The sequence below is a fragment of the Camelina sativa genome, chromosome 17 (assembly GCF_000633955.1).
Source record: "Camelina sativa cultivar DH55 chromosome 17, Cs, whole genome shotgun sequence".
NCBI classification, from domain to species: domain Eukaryota; kingdom Viridiplantae; phylum Streptophyta; class Magnoliopsida; order Brassicales; family Brassicaceae; genus Camelina; species Camelina sativa.
In genome coordinates, this window is record NC_025701.1 from 23,935,426 (window position 1) to 23,949,752 (window position 14,327).

Genomic DNA, 14,327 nt, shown 5'->3' on the forward strand with positions numbered 1-14,327 from the left:
AGGAGATTCTGATAATTGATCCGCCTAGAGAAGTCGCGTGCTTGCACACCAATGCTTCCGCAGCTTCCTCCTCACTCTCAAACTGTACCAGAGCTTGCTTTTTCCCGTTCATCTCAAACACTTTTGTGTTCACTATTGCCCCGTGTTCTTGCACATGGTTCACCACTTCCTCCTCTGTCACGTCTTGAGGAAGTGTCGACAGGTGAATCATCTTTGTAGGGGAGCAGCAATAGCGGTAGTTCTTTGCAGCATTGCGGTTGAAGCGGTTCAGGTTCGAGTTTACATAATCATGGGAGTCTGTGCCTGGTGTTATATTTGGATGCTTCGAGAAGTTTACTTCTAGCCGCTTACCAAACAGCATCGCTCCCTGCAAAGTAACACAACATAACACAAATTCCATTTTACATCTTCGTAAACTTGTCCCAAATACAATCTCAAATGCGCTTATATTGACAAAAAGAGGGACATAGACAAACTTTGAGGAAATGTACTGCAAGTTCAGCTTGGAAACCATCACCCATTTGGACAAGGGCGTGGTCAGGTTTGTTCCGAAGAAGCTTAATCCTTACAATGTTCCCGTAAAGAGAAAAGAGATTGAATAGCTTATCCTCATCAATACTCTGAAACAAATGAAACTGGTAAGCCCGGAAAATATTGTAAGAAAAAACCAAGTTGTCAAAAGCAGAATGGGAAATGACCAACTTACATCCGCATTCAGATTGGAGACAAGCAATGTACACCTATCATTTGTGCCAGTTATACCCGGAGGCAAGCCTCCTCCAAAGGCAGCTGCAATTGCGGCTGTGTTTGCCATCTAGTATCAAAGTAATAGCACATAGATGAGACAATTATGCATATAATTGAAACATTTAATGAAATCACGAATAGACTAGAAGGTTCAATCAATTAAAGGGAGCTATTTAGAGAACATATTTGAGTGAAAAGTGATCATGGCGATCTTGACCAAAAGTGTTTCTAAAACTGTGTAGCAAGCTTAGCTTTACCCACCTGAGGATATGCCACTGGAAAAAAGAAAAATATGAATAAGTAAAAGACCATATTATAGAAGAACAACACTTAGTTACTTTCATGTAAGATACATACCTCCAACATCACCATAGCCGCCAGGCTGCAAGATAAGAAAATCAGAACATTAAGACCACATAAAAGGATACAAAGCGTATGTATTTGATTAATAAAGCTATTCATACATGCGATGATCGGCCTTTTTGCTCTGCTGGCAGGTTTGGGTTTGTATAATCCCTATATAAAGTCAAAACAAATCAGTTATATGAACACCAATATAATAATAAAATTGTATAACCGCAGAGAAGATGGAAGCCAGACTGAAGACATAATCCATACCTAGATCGATCATTGTTGTAATTTACTTGCAGCTCCTCAAGACTGAAGATGAAAGAACAGATCAATACTGGCAACACTAGAGCAAAAAATAGTAGAGACTAACAAAGTAACAATAACAGTCACTAAATAGATAAGCAAACAGAGCATACTTTGAGAACTGGATATCCAACTGACAACACCCATCATATATGTTACGACCCTGCCACAAAGAAGATGACATATATTATTTCAGTTATTCGAAAGATAAGGCAGAGCTAGAATTTTTATGGGTAAAAAAGTTTATAAAAAACAAGCACCTGTAGAGCAGTTCTAGCAGAGGCAGCACACTGTTGTACCTGATACTGTATAAGAGCTTGAAAGCCTAAAGAGTCCACAAACAAGCTTAAAGTTAACAATCATCAAGCTACTAAATGGAAGTAAACAAAATTTTGAGAGAAATATTGTATCCCTACAAAAAAGAGGCCAATAACACACATGAAAAAAGAGAAACTGTAACCAACTACTAGAAATCCAATCCAATATAAGAGCAAAACCGAATAGAAGAGAGAAAGATAGAGAGAAAAGAAACGCGGAGAAGCTGACCAGCAGACTTCTGGAAAGTGACGAGCTTCTCGACAAATCCATAAGGAGAAAAAACTTGATGCAGCACGTCAACAGTAATTGGATACAGCATGTGATGGATAGTGACTAAGAGAATACGATTCGGCTGTACATGATCGACCATCCCACAGCAAACCACCAGTCAGACAAAAGACGGAAAGAAGATAGAAAGAAAAGAAGAAGTGACGGTTAAGAACCACGAGGGAGATGTAAGCTCCTCATTTGACATAAATGAAACGACAAGACAAGATATATAACAAAACAAGCTTTGTCATGTAAAATAATTAATGACGGTAACACTAAATGGGGGTAACATTTACAAACCTCGTCTTCCCGTCCATGAATATTCTGCTCTATAGTTGTCAACTCTTGATGAGAAGAGAACTGGACATACACATTCCTACCTCTAAAAATGCAAAGAAACGTCAGAAAATAATAATAAAAACAATAAAGACAATGAGGAGAAAAGGACTGTGATTGAGTGGTGACAAAACAAACCTTATAGTTGGCTGCACATTAGTAAAAAACTGAAGGGCACTGACTGCTGAAGGAACATCTTGCATTTGGAGAAGAGCCTTTCAAAAAAAAAAGTAACCTCAGGTTAAAGGCCATAAGTTTCCTCATTAGACAGAAAGCACAAGAAAGTAGAGAGAGAAACCTGATTCTTTGCCCTGAGCATGACAAGCTTAGTTATAACCCCAAATGGTTGAAAAAGCTGAAGCAAATCATTCTGATGAAACAAACAAAATTATTGCTTGGGGACAAATACGAAAAAGGGTTAAATACAATCAAGAGAGGAAGAAGAGGGTTTTAATATCTTTACTTCAGAAATCTCATGGCCAACATTACGAACATGAATGACTTTGGAAGATTCAGCCATTTTTCAAAAGACCTGAAAAAATCAACCAAGACAAACCCCTCAATTCAATTCAGAGACTAGGATACAATCAATCAATCAATCAATCAATCAATCTTTTCCCGCTCACGAAATAATACTTTTTCAATTTCCAATTTTGCAACACAAAGTGGAGAGATTCAGAAAAAGACTCCAATCAAAACAAAAACATCGATTAGAGAAAATACACAACATTGGAAGGAATCGATGAGAGTAATCGATACAAAGCCAAGAAAACATGAAAAAAAAAAAAAAAAAAAAAAAAAAAAAAAGAGTATATCCAAATCGGCTAAGGGGGAACAACACATACTCAGAGACAGAGATGAAAACAGGGAGAGACAGAGGAAGAGAGAGAAGTTGGCTCGCCTTAGAGAGAGGAGAGAGAGAAAGAGAATCTGAGAGTGTAGATCGAAGGAAGGGAAGGGGGGCTCGATATTGAGAGAGAGAGAGAGAGAGGGGTGTCTCGTCGTCTGTCTCGTCGTCAATGCGCTTGCTTTAACCCTATCTATCTCTCTATCTATCTACTAATTTTTCTTTATACTATCGACTTCTTTTTTTTCGTGCCTCTTGTCTCTTTTCGCCAAACCCTTCTTATTATTGTTATTATTTTTTTATTTTATTTTCAATAAATAACCTCACACTTTTACTTGTAACACTCTTCTCAAATTAATAAAGGTAGATGTTAAAAAAAAAACACTTCAGAAGGTTAGTTCTCCTAATCTTTTTTTTTTTTTTTTTTTTAATTCAGTTTTTCTTTTGTAAAATTAATTTTCTGTTAGGCTATTTACTTTAGCTGAATAACTGCATTTTCATTTTGATCTTTTAAAATTTTCTTTATTTTTTCCCAAAAAAATCCATGCATAATATACCATATCATTTTAAACACAAATTATTTTATACTAGACTATGTTTATAATAAAAAAATTAAAAATTTATGAAAAAGAAGCAAAAAACATAAACTTTAGAAAATGAAAAATAAAACTTTTAAGAACTTTGTTACATGATATATCATCAAAAAAATTGTGAAACCTAACATTTATTTATATTTTAGAAGGTTTAAAGTTAAAATTACAAACACAATTGATGTCACTATATTTTACCATATTTATGGCCTTGTTTAGTTCATGTTTTGCATTATATAGAAGTCATTCCTTAGGTTTTATAGCCATTTATGTCCAAATATGCACTTAGGATGTTTAGAAGCATGCATTGCATACATTTGTGCATTTGGAGTATTATTAGATGTTATGGAGCTCTAAAATGGTAAGGAAGGACTTGCTGTTATTTCTGGAGCTAAACAAGAGGATTGGAAGTATCAGGAAGGGGAAAGAAGGCACTCGACCATACCACTCGAGCAGGCACACGGTCGAGTACATGGTCGGGTTCATAACGAGCTCCTCAAAGATCGATCCAAATGTAGATTTTACGTTGCGATTCAGCTTCAGCCTTCTTCATGAGAGTTTTCAGAAATCGAGCTATATTTCCAATGCCGGTGGTCTCAGGTCAATCGAAGCTGTCACTCAAGAGTTATTCCTGTTATATTGAACCGCTATCATTCTAGATCGAAGACTGGAATTACTTGACGGACCAACCACTCGACCATGCACTCGACCGAGCATGGTCGAGCACTTGCAGCCAACTCTCTGTTTTGTCCTCTAGCTAACTAGGGCTTTCCCCTCTTTACTATATATATGTGCTGGCACTTGTGGCCGAAAAAGAGGAGACCTTGTAGACACCACCTCATAACCTAGTTTTTGCCATTTTTAGCTATTTTTACATTATTGCATCATCTCTTATCTTTTCTCTAGATTTTCATAGATTTGTAACATTCATAATTTGAATCTATTGAGTATTTTCTTTCACTTCTTTGTATTAAATTGTTCATCTCATCATTATCTATCCATCCATGTCTATATCATCATTTTCTGGGTTTGTGTTCTTCATGATGATTTTTAGATCTTATTAGTGGCTTAGGATCTTAGGGATGGAGTAGGCTGGGTAATAGTTATGGTTGCTTAAACTGATCAAGCTTGAGTGTTTAAATATCTCTTCTAGATTAGATATGCTCTATGCTATTCTTATACTGAGAGGGTAAGAATAGATCTTAAGCTTCTTAGCATCACACCAATGTTTAAGTTGCTAGATAAGGCTAATGCTAGAGATTATCATGAAGCATGCTAAGAGATTAGATGTTTTGTTGATTTTTGACTATAATGATCTGAGTTTAATGCCTGCTTTTATATGATCTTTGCTAGTGAGAGCTAGATTGGGAGTATCTTAGCTTGATTGTTATTGCCAAGAGATTGGATTAACTTGTATTAGGAGATCATTGTCTAGAGATAGCTCATGTTTGATTGAGGTTTGTTGGCTAGTTTAGATAATCATAGCTCGAGTCCAGCCCATGAATCCGTCCTTAGGACCTTCTTTATCTATTGATTTACCTGTTTGAATCCTGTTTAATCGCTTGCTGTTTGTTTACTTTCGTTCTGCTCTGTTTTGTTTGATGCTCTGTTTTAGTTCTGTTCATTCGCTTGTCAACTCGACCATCCACTCGACCATGCACTCGACCGAGTGCTAGGTCGAGCTCCAGTTTACTTTCTTGTTTATGCATTGTTTTATTCTTGTTTTCTTCTACTTATTAGTCAATTCTGGTTAGTATTGTTTATTGCACTTGTTCTACAGTTTAATTCAGCATTACTATTGTCTTAATTAGTTGCCTTAGTTCATTGCATTTCATTATTGTCATTAGGTTGTTAGAAACAAATCAACTTGATATTTTGCTTAACTTGAATGCATTGATCACATATTGACTGCTTACATATCACACTCTTTATGGATTGACATCCTTTATGCTACAACATCATAAGGGTATTGAAACACCTTTCATTCCATCACATCATCTCTGCTTATGTCTTTGTTTGCATGTTCTCATACATTCATTGCATAAATAGAACCTAGATAAAGTCCTTGTTTCAACAATCACAATTACAATCTAGAGAATATGGACTAACCATCAAAATGTTAAATTTTTAGTATAATTTTATCTAAGAATGAAGGAGATATTTATTTGGATTTGGAATATTTATAAATTGTGTTAATATAACGTCTAAATCTAATTGAGTTAGCAACTATGAAAACTAGACTTTATACACTACTAGATGAGGACCCGCCCGATGTGCGGGTTTAAAGTTTTATAAATTAAATTAAATTTAATAAAAGTATATTAAAATTTATTGTATGTTATTTATAAATTTCATTTTTGTTATAATACACTGATTTATATCAATTTACAAATCTTTTATGTATGTTACTATTAAAAGTGTATTTTTTTACACCTAAATATACTTTATGTTACAAATATATTCTTTATCACCACCTATAAAATGTCTATATGAACACATTAAGCCAACTATTTTACTTTCACTTCTACATAGTTTTTTAATTACTAAAATTGTTGGCTCAAAAAACTTTTTGAATATAAATATATTTTATAAAATACTAATCAATGATGTATCATCACAAGAATGTATGACTACAATGGAGAAAACCTCGTCTCCACCCTCATCTCATATGGAGAGAACGTTGCGTCCAACCTCCTCCACCATGGAGAGAACCTTGGCTCCATCTTCTTCCTTTAGGGAGATAACTTTGCGTCCAACCTTCTCCATCTTTCTCCCTTGGGGAGATAACCTTGTGTCCAACCTTCTCCACCATATAAAGAACCTCGGCTCTATCCTCCTCCTGTTTGGAAAGAGCATCTTCACGTCTTTTTGCTATCTCAAAATGGCTTGCTCCGAGCCTCTAGCAACCAATGAAAGTAAAATCCATTTTCTAACATTACAAAATATTTTGATAGTAACTAATGTTAAATTTCTCAATGTATTTGTGGAAAGGTCTTTGACACACCATGATGTAGCCTCTGTCTCTGTAACTGAAAGGACCGACCCTTTTTAAAAAAAAAAAAAAAATATAATAAATAATTAAACTACAGCTAGTGGTCCCATACCCACTGGCCACCTAACCACAATCACAACAAACAGCGGAATAACCAAAACCAACAAATATCCATTAATAATCCAATAATAAACCAATAATCATAACAGACACAATATCCAATAACCAAACATCAGGAAACATGAAACCAGCAACCTAGCAATGTTTCTAATGACCCAACTCTAGCAACCTAGCAATACTAGACAACATCAAACCGAGTCCCTAGAACATCCTCCTCTTCATTGCCTTGATTCCACGATCACACTTTGCCTTTACCTGCACCACAAACACATATTGCAATCATAAGTATTTTATAAACACTCAGTAAGGCAATCCTCCCATCTACTGGGCTATACACACAAGCAATAGAGTCATCTCTAACCATCAAACAACAATCAACAATCAACAATAACAAACCAGGACTCTGCATCGACCGACACCAACATTACACTTGCATCGACCGACACCCAATCTGCATGGACCGACGCATGCTCGACATAACACGAAACCCCTAGAGTTATACGCGCTGTTCTCATACTTGCATCGACCGACGCAAGATATGCATCGACCGACGCAATGCCAAGCACCGTGTTTTCCCTGAAGCTTCTCGCCGGATGTTCATTCCTACAACCACAAAACTCGACCCCAAGCCACAAGAAAGCTTCCTAACGTCCATAACNATAAACCAATAATCATAACAGACACAATATCCAATAACCAAACATCAGGAAACATGAAACCAGCAACCTAGCAATGTTTCTAATGACCCAACTCTAGCAACCTAGCAATACTAGACAACATCAAACCGAGTCCCTAGAACATCCTCCTCTTCATTGCCTTGATTCCACGATCACACTTTGCCTTTACCTGCACCACAAACACATATTGCAATCATAAGTATTTTATAAACACTCAGTAAGGCAATCCTCCCATCTACTGGGCTATACACACAAGCAATAGAGTCATCTCTAACCATCAAACAACAATCAACAATCAACAATAACAAACCAGGACTCTGCATCGACCGACACCAACATTACACTTGCATCGACCGACACCCAATCTGCATGGACCGACGCATGCTCGACATAACACGAAACCCCTAGAGTTATACGCGCTGTTCTCATACTTGCATCGACCGACGCAAGATATGCATCGACCGACGCAATGCCAAGCACCGTGTTTTCCCTGAAGCTTCTCGCCGGATGTTCATTCCTACAACCACAAAACTCGACCCCAAGCCACAAGAAAGCTTCCTAACGTCCATAACAACGATCTAACAAGTCTAACATCACACAACAAGCAGACTAAAAAGTTCTCTAGCTTAGATAAGCCATGGTCCTGCACTTACCTTTGCCAAGACGAATCTGAACCCAAACACAAGGAGAAAACGCTTCTAGGAAGCTCCTACAACGATCCCAGCTACAAATCTCTACAGGAACAGCTTGAAATCTCCCAAAAACCTCAAGAACGCTCAAGAACACTTCCTCTCTTCTCTTTTTCTCAAAAACGGCTAAACTCATCTAATGAGAGAAAAAGAACGACTAAGGGTTTTCCTTTCCCCTTTGCCCAAAACGCAGCGTTTGACTTAAGCCAAAACGCAGCGTTTGACTTAAGCCAAAACGCACGAAACTAAGTCAGCATCGACCGATGCTTCTGCTGCATCGACCGATGCATATTCCAAACCGGGATTTCAGTTCACGGATGTTACAATTCTCCCCCACCAATATAGATTCGTCCTCGAATCTCGAACAACCATCAGCCAAGGACTCTCATGCAACCATCTCCACGGCCCACACTCCTCCGACCGATCTACAGAAGGTCACCTCTGGGTGATAGACTCACGTTCCAGGCGTTATTTGCTCTTGACTTTTTGGACTTTCCTTTACTCATAGGCCTAAACCTTGAGTTTTCATTGGCTCCTCATCAGACCTAAGTCTGCATGGCAATGTTGGCTCCTCATCAGGCCTAAACCCGCATGCCATAATATATATAAGGAAAAATCCAAAACTCGTCTCTCGGGTTGCCACCCTACAGCGCGCCCCCGGATCGTCATCCGAAGTCGATATACCAACCATATTCCCAAGCCACAAAGTCTCTGAATATGGCTGTACTAGGAGAACCTAAGTCCTCCAAGAGCCGCGAGCAAACAAGTCTGAACACGTCTGAGTCCTATCCCTATCCAGGTTTTCTTCCCGTGGCTCGCGTAAAACATCTCAATGTCCTACCAACCACATATCCCCTCACTGGAATACCTCATGACCACACAAGGATCATATACATGCCACAAGGGCCGCCACAAAGGCCAAACAAAATGTCCTAAAGAGGACCGCCACCAAGGCCAAACAAAATGTCCTAAAGAGGACCGCCACCAAGGCCAAACAAATGTCCTAAACAGGACCGCCACCAAGGCCAAACAAATGTCCTAAAAAGGATCGCCACCAAGGTCACTCGTCCCAAAGGACCGTCACAAAGACCATATGTCCCGAAGGACCGTCACAAAGACCATATGTCCCGAAGGACCGCCTAAACAGGCACTCTGGCTAAACAGCCCACCACAAAGGCNCTACACAATCGGCTAAACAGCCCGCCACAAAGGCCACACAATGGCTAAACAGCCCGCCACAAAGGCCACACACGGCTAAACAACCCACCACAAAGGCCACACAATGTCTAAAAAGACCGCCACACACGGGAACACTGACTCGAAAGTCCGCCACTAAGGCTACACAAGCCCCTCCAAGGCTCTCCACCGCTAAAATGGACAAATTCTAACTCCCGTAAAACTTTCCATATTTAGCACTTTCCATTTTTGAAAACTTTCCACTTCTGGAAACTTCTATTTCAGGAAACTTTCCTCCAAAAACCTTGCCTCACGGAAACTTTGTACCCCGAGCACCACCTCATCTTGCTACTGAGTCGCACAACCAGCCACCCCAAGCAACCGAGTAAACAAGAGAGATGGGCTAGAATACTCCATTCCCGCTCCAGCNCATATATGCTACCGGTCCCACCCGCTCAATCACTCTGAACGGACCCATAAACCTCGGACTCAACTTAGTCTCTGTCAATGACCTGTTCGGACCCCGCAACATAGCCATCTTGAGGTACACTCGATCTCCTACCTGAAATTCAAGATCTCTCCTCCTCCTATCAGCATAACTCCTCTGCCTATCCTGAACCTCCTTCATGTTCATCTTGAGAACCCGAATCTTCTTTGAGGTCTCCTGAACAAAACTAGCACCAAACATGCTCCCCTCCCCCACCTTAGTCTAGCATAACGGTGTACGACATGGTCTCCCATACAAAGCTTCATAAGGAGCCATCTTAATACTCGCCTGATAACTGTTGTTGTAGGCAAACTCTACCAGGTTCAGGTGATCTGCCCAATGGCCACCCTAATCCAACACACACATCCTCAGCAAATTCTCCAGCGTCTAGATCGTCCTCTCTGACTGTCCATATGTCTGGGGATGATAAGCTGTACTCAAATGCACCTTAGTGCCCATCTCTGCCTGAAATGCCTTCCAGAACACCGAAGTGAACTTAGAATCCCTGTCAGACACAATGCTCGCTGGCACCCCATGCAATCTGACTATCTCTCTCACATACTTCTTAGCCAAGACCGCTGCTCCATCAGTCTTCTTAATGGCCAGAAAATGTACTGACTTAGTCAACCGGTCCACAATGACCCAAATAGCATCAAAGGTCCGTGACACTGGCAAACCTACCACAAAATCCATCGTGATCATATCCCACTTCCACTCAGGAATGGGTAGACTCTTCAGTAAACCACCAGGAACCTGATGCTCAACCTTCACTAGCTGACACACATCGCACCTCGAGACCTAACTAGCTACATCCTTCTTCATCCCGACCCAGTGATATTACATCTTGAGGTCACGATACATCTTAGTCGCTTCTGGATGAATAGAAAACTTGCTCACATGAGCCTCTCTCAGAAATCTCCTGCCTCAACTCCTCATCCTTGGGCACGCAAACTCAACCGTGCACCAAGCTAGTACCATTAACTGAGACCTGATACTCTGAATCCACATCCTTAGAGGCATTCACCAGCCCTAAATCCTTCTCCTGAGCCAACCGCACCCTACTCAGAAGATCTGCCCTATTAACTGCTTCCAAACCCAATGGTTCCTGTGAAACAGTACACAAGCTCAAAGCACCGATCTCTCCTACCACAGACTCCATCTCCTGCTCCTGAGCCGAAGCTACCCTCTTCCGACTCAGAGCATCTGCAACCGTGTTAGTCTTACCAGGGTGATAGGCTATCTCCAAATCATAATCTGCCACAAGCTCCATCTACCGCCTCTGTCTCAAATTCAGCTCAGGCAGAGTGAATATATTATTCAGGCTCTTATGATCTGTAAACACATGTACCTTTGCACCATAAAGATAAGATCTCCAAATTTTCAGGGCAAAAACTACAACAGCCATCTCCAAATCATGAGTAGGATAGTTGCCCTCATGCTTCCGCAACTGCCGCGAAGCATAAGCAATCACCTTCCCATGCTGCATCAGCACACACCCCAAACCAACTCTGGATGCATCAGTATAAACCACATAGGGTTCTCCCTGCTCAGGCAAAGCCAACACTGGCGTAGTAGTCAACATCTCCTTAAGGGTTTCAAAGCCCTCCTCACACTCCTGTGACCACACAAAAGGAACATCCGTCCCTGTCAACTTAGTCATAGGGCGTCCTCTTTGCAAAACCCTGCAAAAACCTCTTGTAGTAACCTGCCAACCAAAGGAAACTCTTGATCTCTGTGGCTTTCTGCGGTCTAGGCCAATCTCTGATAGTCTCAATCTTCTCCGGATCTACAGAAACCCCCTCTGCAGAAACAATATGACCCAGAAAACCCATCTCACGCTGCCAAAAACTACACTTGCTCAACTTGGCGAACAACTTCTGCTCCCGCAGCTTCTCCAGAACTGCCCTCAAATGAACTGTATGCGCCTCAAGACTCTTAGAATAAACCAGGATATCATCGATGAAAATGATGACAGACACGTCCAGAAACTCCTGAAACACGCTGTTCATCAATCTCATAAACGCTGCTGGCGCGTTAGTCAACCCGAAAGGCATTACTACAAACTCATAATGCCCATACGTCGTCCTGAAAGCAGTCTTCCTCACATCTGCCTCATCTATCGGTATCTGATGATAACCCGATGCCAGATCTACCTTGGAGAACTAAGTAGCACCCCTTAACTGATCCAACAACTCATCAATCCTAGGAAGAGGATACTTGTCCTTCACAGTGACCTGGTTCAAACTCCGGTAATCAATGCACAACCTGAAACTCCCATCCTTCTTCTTAACAAATAACACCGGTGCTCCCCACGGTGATACACAAGAACGTTGGATCCTTTGCTCCATAAATCCTCTAGTTACTTCCTCAGCTCAACAAAACAAATACTCAAGTATGCCGACATTAACTCGCCGCCACCTGAATATCAACCCTCTTGTTCGTCCAAGAAACTCTAGTAACTTGCTACTTAGGAAAACTTCCACAAGATAACTTATTCCAGAAATAGCTTTTCCACTTGGCAATTCTCCACAGTAAATCATCAATACGAGCGTAATAAAACAAACAAGTACCATACGTTCGCATATTCTGATTCACCGCGTCAAATGCTTTGCAGGCCGCTAACTCAAACCACTTGAATTATTCCCTCCAATAAGCTTATCAAAACCTTGAATCTAGCAACCCTGTTCATCTCCAATGAACTTCATCCAGCATCGTTGCAACGACTAGTTTATCCTGCCATGAAGGCTTCTCCTGAACTAATGTATCTGGCAAACATGCTTTTCCCGGCTCAAACCTGCTGTAACTCCCCTTCTCGGGACTCCAGCACCACAAGCCTCACAATCCTGGCGCACAGCCAAACATTCATAACCGCTCTGGTCATAACCTGTCCCAATGGTCAACACATCCAAAACCCGAGATTAAACCACCGTCAATCTCTCGAGGTCTACATTCAATCGTTATGTTTCTACTCACGTCCTAGGCCTTGCTTGCTCCCAATTCCTCCACTCTTAGATCGCAACCTTTGAGCCATACCGATCTCACTCTCAGACCAGCGTCTTCGAGTTATACCGTCTCACTCTTGGACAACAATCCTCAAGATCTCGCTATCGGGGGAACTACTCATCCCCTCAGGGGAACATATCCCCTCTGCCACTCTCGGAGCCCTCAGCCCCTCGAGCTATCGGTATTCAAGGGAATCACCATCCCCTCAGGAGCAACAATCCTTAACGACTATAAACATCTCTCGACTCAAAGTACCTCCTGTTGTCCGAGTATAACATTGCAATGTTACACCTGCCCACTCAACTTCCAATATCCAACTGGATTAACCCCAAACAGAGAAATATCTGCTCCAACTGCATATGTCCACCTATCCGCCTCTCTAGGCCCGATACCCCTTGAGAATAATCTCATACCGGTCATCTACAACCGCTCCATCCTCCTAACATAAGAAGGAAAGTCCTCAACATCCGCAGCCCTCGGCTGCACCCCGCCACATGCGGTACAACTGGAGCCTGCACTGGTACCCCTCACGGTCACCGCTCAAACAGCATGTCAACAGATCCGCCAAGCGATCATCTCGACCCTGAGCTTCACCCGCTGCAACCCCACACCTGGGTTCCCAACACATCCGGCACGCTCACCGGCTGAAACCCTCTCTGGTCTCTCCTGATACGCTTGCGATCCTCTGACATACCTCTTCATAGAAATCTGGACCACACACTCGCTGGCCTCGGGAACTCGCCCGACCACGGCCACGACAACGCCCACGTCCACGACCAGCAACTCAAACACCTTTAACCACTGCACTTCCAAGAACAGAGGCTAACAAGCAATCTTAACATAACACCAAAAACACAAAAACACAAACTCACCGTGGAATCACACTGTAGGCTCGAAAATGATGTTCTAGGACTCCATGCCACACAAAATTGACTAACTCACATAATGAATCAAGACATGCAATGAAACGACCGACCTTTTTTTTTTAATAAATAATAAATAACAAATATAATATAATAAATAAACTACAACTAGTGGTCCCATATCCACTAGCCACCTAACCACAATCACAACCAATAGCGGAATAACCAGTCTCAATAACCAATAAATAATATCCAGTAAATATAATAACCAATAGAATAATAGCCAGTATTAATTCCAATCATAACTAATAATCCAAACAACATAAACCAGTGAACCAACAATCCTAAGCAACATTCTAGGACTCAACTCTAGCAACCTAACAGAAGCTAGACAACCAAGCGAACCACTAGAACATCCTCCTCTTCATTGCCTTGATTCCACGATCACACTTTGCCTTTACCTGCACCACAAACACATATTGCAATGCATGAGTATTTTATAAATACTCAGTAAGGCAATCCTCCCATCTACTGGGCTATACACACAAGCAATAGAGT

The 14,327-nt window shown here is 41.1% G+C and overlaps 1 protein-coding gene across 1 annotated transcript in view; it reads right to left on the reverse strand.

Annotated features, from left to right (window-relative positions):
• The window catches only part of LOC109124798 (polypyrimidine tract-binding protein homolog 3-like), a 4,814-nt gene extending 1,438 nt beyond the window's left edge, over positions 1–3,376 (reverse strand). The window contains exons 1-14 of the mRNA XM_010480701.2: positions 3,171–3,376; positions 2,789–2,857; positions 2,624–2,695; positions 2,464–2,540; positions 2,290–2,371; positions 1,948–2,071; positions 1,662–1,726; positions 1,515–1,564; positions 1,366–1,407; positions 1,212–1,263; positions 1,105–1,129; positions 1,009–1,022; positions 707–814; positions 477–620 (exon numbers count right to left, since the gene is read on the reverse strand). Coding sequence (XP_010479003.1) covers positions 477–620; positions 707–814; positions 1,009–1,022; positions 1,105–1,129; positions 1,212–1,263; positions 1,366–1,407; positions 1,515–1,564; positions 1,662–1,726; positions 1,948–2,071; positions 2,290–2,371; positions 2,464–2,540; positions 2,624–2,695; positions 2,789–2,845 — 912 coding nt within the window. The 5' untranslated portion in view covers positions 2,846–2,857; positions 3,171–3,376. The remainder of the gene's footprint in view (positions 1–476; positions 621–706; positions 815–1,008; positions 1,023–1,104; positions 1,130–1,211; positions 1,264–1,365; positions 1,408–1,514; positions 1,565–1,661; positions 1,727–1,947; positions 2,072–2,289; positions 2,372–2,463; positions 2,541–2,623; positions 2,696–2,788; positions 2,858–3,170) is intronic.